General features: G+C 42.4%; 1 protein-coding gene across 1 annotated transcript in view; it reads left to right on the forward strand.

Moving 5' to 3' along the window:
* VPS8 (VPS8 subunit of CORVET complex) overlaps positions 1-9,631 on the forward strand; it is a 268,413-nt gene that overhangs the window by 101,316 nt on the left and 157,466 nt on the right. Inside the window, 3 exon segments of the mRNA XM_017865711.1 lie at positions 6,778-6,820; positions 8,244-8,316; positions 8,618-8,737. Of these exon segments, the coding sequence (XP_017721200.1) occupies positions 6,778-6,820; positions 8,244-8,316; positions 8,618-8,737 (236 nt within the window).

Here is a 9,631-nt window from a genome sequence, read left to right on the forward strand (position 1 = left end):
CGGGTCTCAGGTCCTGGTCCGTCTGCCGCGTGGGAGCAGGAGAAGGTTCCTCAACCCTTAAAGGCCTGAGGAGGGGTCTCCCCCCGGGTCTTCGGCACCAACTGATTTGTTTTTCTAAGACCACCAGAGCGGGCACAAAAGAACCAGCGACTAGGCAAGGGTAGGAGCAAAACTGCAAGTTTATTTTGGTCACCTAAGGTGTGGGGAAGAGGTTTGTTGGCCTCCGGCAAAGAAGGCCGACAGAGTCCCCCGGTGGGGCTCTCGGACGGAGTTCCTGCAGTCCTGACATCCCGACAGGAGTGGAGGACTGAGGAAGGCCGCGCGTGGCGTCCCTCCGGAGCGGCTTTTCTAGGAGTGGGAGGGCAATAGGCGGGGCACGGGCGTGTCGGGGGGCATTCCGCAGGTGCGACCAGGTAAATCTTGGTCTCTTCGGATTGACGTCACCTGGCGCATGCCCAGTTGGTCTGCACCTTCCCAGGCGCCGGCTGCATTTTCGCACGCGCGGGAAAAGTTGGTGAAGAAGAACCCGGAAGTGCACCATCTTGCCTCCGTTCGTCCAAACACCAAGGAGGTACAGATGCATCCTTTCTTATGGGGTAAAAGGGAGATGGGGAAATAGGCAGTTCTTTTAAGGGGTTGAAAATGATTATTAGGGGAATGAATGGACCTGGGAGACAGAAGTTAACTTGTAAAGGATCGTCTTTGGAATTTGAATGATCCAACAATATTTGGATCGTTGTTGAGAGCAGACATTATCTTGTGAAAAAGCTTGTAGAGGTGCGATTGTATTCCTTAGGTTTCTTTTCCTCAATAGATAAAGAGATTTCAGGAAAGGGATGGAAGGCAATTAATTGTGTTTTCTTTGGAGGGTCCAGTCTTAAGGTAGATCACATAATGTCAGAGTAGAGCCTGTTAACTCAAAATATCTTTAACCTGTTAAAGTTACTGAGCCCTGTTAACTCAGGCCTCAGTCTATTTAGAAAGTTTATCTTGCCAAGGTTAAGGATGCACCCGTGACACAGCCTCAGGGTCCTAACGACACATGTCCGAGATGGGCAGCTTGCTTTTATACATTTTTGGAAGACATGAGACATCCATCGATATGTTTAAGGTGTACATTGGTTCAGTCTGGTAAGGCAGGACAACTCGAATGAGGGCTTCCAGGTTAGAAGTAGGTCAGAGACAAAAGGTTGCATTCTTTTGAGTCCTTGATCAGCCTTCCACTGAATACACAATTTAGTCTGGCTCAGTGAATCTCCATTTTTACATAAACAATAGGGCAGAGGAAGCAATTAGATATGCATTTGTCTCAGGTGAGCCTCAAAGGGATGACTTTGAGTTCTGTCTGTCCTTTGTCCACAAGGAATTTCCTTGTGGGTAAATTGTGAGGGAGGTATGTAGCTTCTTATCTTTGTAGCTGTCTTATTTAGGGATAGAATGGGATCAGGTTTGCCTGACATTAGTTCCCAGCTTGACTTTTCCCTTTGGCTTAGTGATTTTGGGGTCGCAAGATTTATTTTCCTTTCACAAGTCTCTCCCAGCATATGCTGACCTTGAAGGACCCTTAATTTAAAATAATCTGCATACCATGGTGCCATATTTTGGGGTGAAATTCTCTGGGCTTCTTTGTCTGTTAGGTCTATTTGCTTATAGTTTTGTTCAAGTCTTGTATTTCCTGTTCATCTTCTACTGATTGTTCTGTTTTTGAAAGTGGGATATTGAAGTCTCCAAATATTGTTGAATTGTACCTCTCTCACTTTAATCCTATCAGTTCTTGCTTCATTTTATCTTGGAATTTTCAGTTCTTTGGCAGGCAGTTTAGAATTCTGCTGTAGCCTTCCCTTCCTGCTTGCACAGAGCTGCAAAGTCAGCCATGGATTATAAATTAGGGCCTTTGAGAATTTCCCTGGGTATGTGCAAAGCCCTTTATATGCATACATCCTTTTAGAATTCCAGGAATATGTTAGAACTTTTCAAAAGCCCCCGCAGATCTCCCGTTCTCCAGTTTTCCTTTTAAGGTTTTGGTGCACCACTTATTAGTCCCAACTACTGACACTGTCTCAGCCCACTGTAATGTTGAACAATGGCACTGACTGTTTCCACAAATGTCCTGGGGATAGTGCTGTTCCCACAGAATGAGTTCTGAATTAGGGCAAAAAAAGATAAGCCCTGAAAATGGAGCTTTTAAGTAAGCTGCCAGATAGGTCAAATAGTGACAATTCTCTGAGGATGGGGCATTTGAGGGGCTACAAGATTGACACAGGAATTTTCTCTTGGCCCTTTGCCGGATGTGCAGCAGGGGCGTCCTGTCTACTTGGCCTGCTGCGCTCAGCCCCTTGTGGGAGGGAGCATATGAGCAAGCGAGTGTGGGATCTGGCTGGCCACTCCAAGCGCTGACACAGGAGCAAGCTCCGTGTGAGGCCCATGGCCTTGAGGGGAATGCAGCAGCACCCAGACAAGGGTGCCCACGACCCTGAAGCCCCAGATGGGGTGTTAGTGTGCTAATTAGCTCTTTTAGTTTTACCATCCACAGCCTGATGGACGGCAGCATGTTAGCAATTGGTCGGCCCCTGGCCCCATTGTGTGGGGTGGCTGCCTTTTGTCAGTGAAGGCAAAAGGCCAGTATAACAGCCTTTCTAGGTACCTGCACTTGGTGGCTCCCCAGCTCTTGTCCAGCCTCCAAGAAGAATGAGGATACGCTGACAATTAAGAGTGAGCAAGGTGGGGAGTTTTATTGAGTGATGAAATGGCTTTCTGCAGAGAAGGGATGCGGGGGTGGTCCCGCTACCCGAAGGCGGGAAAGTCCCCTCAATGTGGTGAGTCTTGGGCTACTATGGGCTCAGAATAGGGGAGGGGCAGACCATAGCAGTATTGGAAAAGGCAACATTCGATTGGTTAAAAGGCATTATTCAGAAAGAATCAACTGGGAGAGGATGTGCAAACAGAAACAGAAGTTCTCACTCCAGGTTGCAGATTTCATCCGTACCAGTAATCTGGTCTTTCAGCCTTCAGGCTGTTTTTTGGCTTGAAGGTGGGGTTTCACGAGGGACCCACCCCTATCTGCCTAGGCATTTGGCTGCCTCCTGTCGCTATCAAACCCGTTGTGTTCCACTTGTTTTCACAGCTGCCCAAGTTGTAAGGCAATATTGATTTTCAAAACTACAGTAGAGCTGGAGAAAGGGAGATGGCAATACATAAAGTTAAAACTAAAATTAACTGGTCTTCCTGAGATTCAGGCATTTTTCTGAATAAATGTTCCTCAGATTATGGCAAATTTTAGTTAATTTCAAGAGTTCTGAAAAGCCGATTTGACAGTTTTTACCAGTATTTGTACTGCTTTTATGGAGGAGATTTTTGCAGGTGCTTACCCCACCACTTCTGAGGTCTGTTTCTCTGGGTTTTGACTGTGTTCTGTTTGGTCTTTTTTCCTCTCTGTTTTTCACCTTGGATGATTTCTATTCTCTTCCTTCAGATTCATTTGCTCTTAACTCCTTCATGTCAGTTCAACTGTTAAATCTGCTCAGTGATTTTTTATTTTCAGCAGTTATATTTTTCAGTCTAATTTCCATTTAGTTCTTGTTTCTGTTTTCTCTGCTGCAACTCTTCATTTATCTGTTGAAATTTTCATGCACTGAAACCATTTCTTTTGCTTCAGGATAATTATAATAGTGCTTTAAAATCTTTGCTTGTTCTCACATTTTGTTCATCTCAGGATTGGATTCGATTCACTTTTAAGAAAAATATGTTTTATTTTCATGGTTTTTCATGTTGGGTAATTTTGGACTGTATCTGATATTATGAATGTTACATCGTGTGAAGAGTATAGGTTCTGCAGTGAATATTTTTCTCCATTGTTCTATCAGGTATTTTTCACCACAGAGTATTGTTTTCCATTGTTTTATCGGATAATTTTCTTGGTGGGCTTGAACTGCAAACTCTCTCTCTTGTGCAGCTCCAGTCTCTCCTCAGGTCATTTCTGGATGGCTGATCTGCTTTGATTCTGATCCACATGCATGGTTCAGGGGTCAGTCAGTGATGAGGGTAGACAGAGTTTGGGGATCCTTCCTCTTTCTCGTTCCTTTGCAAGATTCTCCTAATTTTTAAACTGTGTATGTTTCTTAACTTCACGTTTCCCTTGCCAGAAAGATTGTTGCTTTTTCCCTGATGGCCTCCAGCTCTGCTGTGCTTGCCACACAGACAGCACTTAGACCTGGGCCAAAAGCCACAGAGGTGGTAATTTACTTGTACAGCTAACTCCCGATCTCCGCTTCTCCAAGTGAAGGAACTCTCCACCAGAGCCCATGTGCTCCTCTCCTCACTCCAAAACCTTCAGAGAGGGAGCTCCATTCTTGATCCTGGTTTTTTGTCTTTGACTAAGCTGCTTTGAGTCTTTTTCCTGCATGCTGGTTTAGTAAATGGATCTACTCCAGGTGTGGGCAGACAATTTGGGGATCTCTTCTTTGATTCTTTCACTTTTGGGATTCCCCAACTCCCTTCCGTATTCATGGTTTCCTGACCTCACTTTTCCGATCCCCGCCCCACCCCGTGCCAGGGAGATTAGGGCCTTTCCATGCCTCCTGTGTGTCCGATCCCCCACCCCCACACCTGTGCCAGGAAGGTTAGGGGCCTTTCCATGCCTCCTTATGTGTGCAGTTCAGAGTACGCTTACTCAGGGACAGGCCAGAAGGAAGAACAGTGTGACTGCCTGTCTCTCCTCCCCCAGATGAGGCTGAAGTCCCCACCAGCTCATGCTTGTGCTCACTCCCCAGTAACTCATTAGTAACTTCAGGTAGTTCCTTTCTGTATGATGTCCAGGTTTTGTCATTTTTTTACTATAAGGGTGGAGGTGGGGGAGTCATTTTATAGTCTTAACTTCCTGTACCTAATAGTAGCCTTGAACCTAATCTTTTTGAAGCAAAGTTGAAAATTGCCTTTTGCATCTATATCTACCAGAAATGAAAGTGGAGAATTAAAATGTCTGAATGGAAGTGATGATCTTTTATAATGAAAAGTTGTCTAAAAGAAGATATTGGGAAGAGAAAGGTTGTAGAAAATTAAGTATTATGTCAGTTCGTTTCAGCATACAATTTACTAATTACCTACTTATGTGCCAGACACTATACTTGATGCTAGAAATACAGAAATGTCACAGACTCTGCTCATAAGAAGCTCACAGCAGTGGAATAATGGAGATGGGTAGGTTAAACAAATACATTTAACTCTCGCTAGGAATATCATGAGCTAGATATATTCTACCTGAGATTTCCAGCAAGAAAGGTGTGTAAATCAAAAAATGTCTGAGAACAAGTCTCAATGAGTTTAGAGGCTTATTTTACCATGGTTGAGGACACACTGGGAGAAAGAGACACAAGCTACAGTAGGGTCTTCAGCTTGTGCTTTTTCCACAGAGGATTTCGAGAACTTCAGTGTTTAAAGATTAGAGAGGGGGCAAGAGGGAAAAGAGGAACACTTAATTATGTATTTGTCTCATGCTCAGTAAATCTGCATTTTACAGAAGGTAAAGTAAACATAGAATAGGGGAAGAAGTCAAATATGCATTTGTCTTTGGGATGGGCTGAGGAATAATTTCTAGTCTTATCTTTGTCCAGTGCCTGTGAACATCAGCTATTAATTTACATTGTCAGGGTAAGGGAGGCCAGCTGGGGAGACATGGCCTTCTATCTTGGAGCAATCTGTTTAGGAACCAAAGGGAGCCAGGTTTTTCGTTTGTTTGTTTTTGTTTTTGTTTTTTACATAACTCAGTTCCGAAGCTTAACTTTTCCTTTTGGCATAGTAAGTTTGGGGTCCTGAGACTTTATTTTTCTTTCACTGGTGTTTGTCTAGTTAGCCAATAATCATTAAGTTGTTATGCCATGCAGGTGATGATCACCATGTGTCATACTAGTTGATTTGAATCAAATAACGTTTGGAACAGAAGCAAAATGTAATTATTCATACATTTGGAGCAATTCAAGTTTACATACACTAACAGTTGCAGATTTTGAGTATTTGTGAAAGATTACTGATAAAGGCATACACTTGCTTGCGTTATGTCCAGGATTCATATATCAAAAATAGAAACTATAGCTCTTCATTATTGCCAACCACAGATTCCCATCATCTGTGCGCTATGGGCGTTCCCAGTCACTTCACCCTGTTGATGCTTCTGCTCCATTCTGTGTTGCCCTTGACCCCTTGGCTTCAAACTTTGTCATATTATCTTTCTGATTTCTTTAGTCAGAGAACAGGCTCGCATCACAAGATGGCAGAATCTTACATTTTTATGTAACTTAGAATAGAAAGGGCCCTAAAGATCATTTAGTTTAATTCTGTTACTTTAAACATTTGGGAACAATGGCCTTTTCAGCCCTAGAGCACTGTGGGTGGTGAAAGTCCATATTACAAATAAGAAGACAGTATGGTTATGCCTTAATATTAATTAATTGGTTCTGATGTGTAGTTCATCAACTCATTGCCTGCCCTACACCTTCCCTTGGTCCCAAGTTAGTGGTTAGGCCAACAATACATAGATCTCTATCCTCAGATCTATTCCTTCTACATCTATCTTTGAATAGCTTATATTGTTCTTAACTGTGACAAGAATCTGATGGAAACTCAAAAGCTAATAAAGTAGTCTTATCTTAACTTCCTGTTATTTGGGAATATATTTACCTCACTGTAAATGCCAAGTTTTATTTTTTTGTTTCTACATAAAGATTATTTTTCTGAAAAGGTTTTGAGAGAAAATTGCTGAAGATACTTCTCTTTCTATTTTAGATGAACAAGTTGTTATGGGCAATAAGCTTCTTGTATATATTAGGTAAGATCATTTTACTTATCCATCTACATGTATGTTCTTTCTATATTTCTCCTATATTTTTAGAGATACTATGATCTCTTATCTATATAGTATTTTTCATTTGTCACAATTCTTTTATGTAGAGCAGTGGTTCTCAACCATGGATGATTCTGTCTCCTACTCCCTGGAGATGTTTGGCAACATCTAGAGACATTTTTGGTTGTTATAACTGGGGCTAGAGAAGGGGTGCTACTGGTATCTAGTGGGCAGAGGCCAAGGATGCTGCTAAGCAGCATACAGTGCACACAGTAGTCCCTACAACAAAGAATTATCTGGCCCAAAATATCAGTAGGGCTGAGGTTGAGAAACTTTGGTGTTGAAACCCGGGTTTTTTACGTTTACTAGTGACAACTATGTGGGATGTGTGTTGTGTCTATATATGAGGACAAGAGACTTGTTCAGATCATGAAAAAGTAACAGAGGTAAAACTAGAATGTTTATCCCCTGACTTCTGGAGCAGGGTTCATTCCAGTAGACTGTGCCAGCTCAGAATTGAGCCCTGATAGAACTTTTAGGTAGACGGCTATTTGGCAGGAAGGTGGCAGAACCTAGCAGAACATCATTTTAGCTCATATCTAACGTCAGAGTTAACTTTGAAACCTGTTTCACACTTGTTACATTGATTTTTTAGTGTGAAAGAAATATGCATTTACTTAGTGCTTTATCATCTGTACTTTAAACTCTTCAAAATATGCTGGTGTCCAGTTGTCTCCAATCTAACACTGAAAATTGTAGTTCAAAAAGGTTCAAAATTTGCCCCCTCCCCACCTCCAAAATAGAAAGAAGGTAGACATGTTCAGATGACATTTGTAGTAATTCAACTCACAAGGCAAGTCTTTGGCCATGAAGAAGGTTTGATGTGGAGGTAAAACTGTAGGGTGAATTTCTCTTCAGATTCTTACTCTCCCTGGTTTGTCCTGTCGCATTTTCCAGACATTTAGCCTAGCTCTTTCCCCATCTTTAATACCATCGTTAGAGACCCTGGTTTAACAGTATCTGAAAATGCCAGGCTTCTAACAGGTTTATCGTAGTATAATGGTGCCATTAGGCACCATCTTTCTAGATGCTGGGTATGAGGCCTTTAGAAGTCTGTCTTCATTCCTTCTTGTCCCTTTAATAGAGCATTGGTTTTTCTTAGGAAACATACGAAGAAGTGAAAGCTCCTACTCAGTCACAGGATGCATTACCTCACCCCCCCATCTGTTGCCCACGTTTTCTAAACTGGGTGTCATCTTGACCTGCTTTGGAACTTGACCTAACTGACAAAAGCTGAGCCTACTTAACAAATGAAACTAGTATCTCAAGTTTGAGAAACAATGTGTTACTCGCTTGAAAGTTATCTGCTTTACAAGTCACCAGATCCATTCTCATTCTTTTCTTCCAGCTGTTGTCTAGCAGGTCGTGCCTATCCCCTTGGTGACATCCCTGAAGATCTTGTTCCCTTGGTTAAAAACCAGGTTGGTACTATTTTCATAGCCTTTTGACTGTTCTCCGTCTCTTGTTAAGATGCACTGAAGACAAATTGCAGTTGAGGCTTCCACGTGGGTCAGGAGCTATTGCCTATTACAGGAGAGAACTTACACACTATTACTAAAGTCAATAATTCGAGCTGAGAGAGAATTTAAGAGAGAACTTAAAATATAGTAGCAATTTAAACTGAATTCAGCCTGCCTTTATTTTATCCAAAGGGGAATCACTGCTTCAGCAGGATACTTTGTAAGGTGAGAAAATAATTAACATTTTTTTTCCAACTTGCAGGTTTTTGAATTTCTAATTCGCCTGCATTCAGCAGAGGCTTCTCCTGAGGAAGAAATCTATCCTTACATTCGGACTTTGCTACATTTTGACACAAGAGAATTTCTCAATGTATTGGCACTGGTAAGAGATAGTCTTATTTTGAGGTGTTTTCAAAGAAGACAGAGCAATAATTTTTTGGTGGGGCGCGGTGGCTCAATGCCTATAATCCCAACACTTTGGCAGGCCGAGGCGGGCAGATCACCTGAGGTCAGGAGTTCCAGACCAGCCTAGCCAACATGGCAAAACCCCATCTCTACTAATAATACAAAACGTAGCCGGGCATGGTTTTATACATGGTTTAATACAAAACGTGGCGGGCGCCTGTAATCCCGGCTACTTAGGAGGCTGAGGCATGAGAATTGCTTGAACCTGGGAGCCGGAGGTTGCAGTGAGCTAAGATTGTGTCATTGCACTCCAGCCTGGGCTACAAAGAGACTCTGTCTCAAAAAAAGAAAAAAGACAAAGCAATATTTTTTAATAGAAAAATCATAATTATTCTGCAGGTATAGATTTTATGCACTAGCAGTAAGTCAGGGTTTCAAATGTTTAATTTTGTTGTGCCACCCATTTTTTTTTCTTTAGTTCCTTGCCTTCCTCCCTTCTTCCCCTCTTCCTTCCTCCCTCCTTCTATCCCTCCCTCCTTCCCTCCCTCTCTCCTTCTCTCTTTTTTCTCCCTCTCTCTCTCACACACACTCATCAAAAAGTTAAGGAGAACTGAGTTAGATGTAGTGCATCTTTGATTTCATAAATTATATTGCCTGGCATACTAAATATGGAAGGGAGATGTTGAAGGAGATGTAGTAGTGATGATAGTAAAAATAGCTGGAGTTGAAATGGAACATGGAAGCTTTTTGCTGAAAAAACACCCTTATACATGTTCAATTAGGGATGAACATGTACATTTTGGGTGAGCCAGGTTGTCTGTGAAAATGCCTCTGAGGAAAATGCCTCCCTCCCCCCCCCTCCTCCCCCCCT

This window comes from Rhinopithecus bieti, unplaced genomic scaffold (genome assembly GCF_001698545.2).
Source record: "Rhinopithecus bieti isolate Rb0 unplaced genomic scaffold, ASM169854v2 scaffold_2432, whole genome shotgun sequence".
Lineage (NCBI taxonomy): Eukaryota > Metazoa > Chordata > Mammalia > Primates > Cercopithecidae > Rhinopithecus > Rhinopithecus bieti.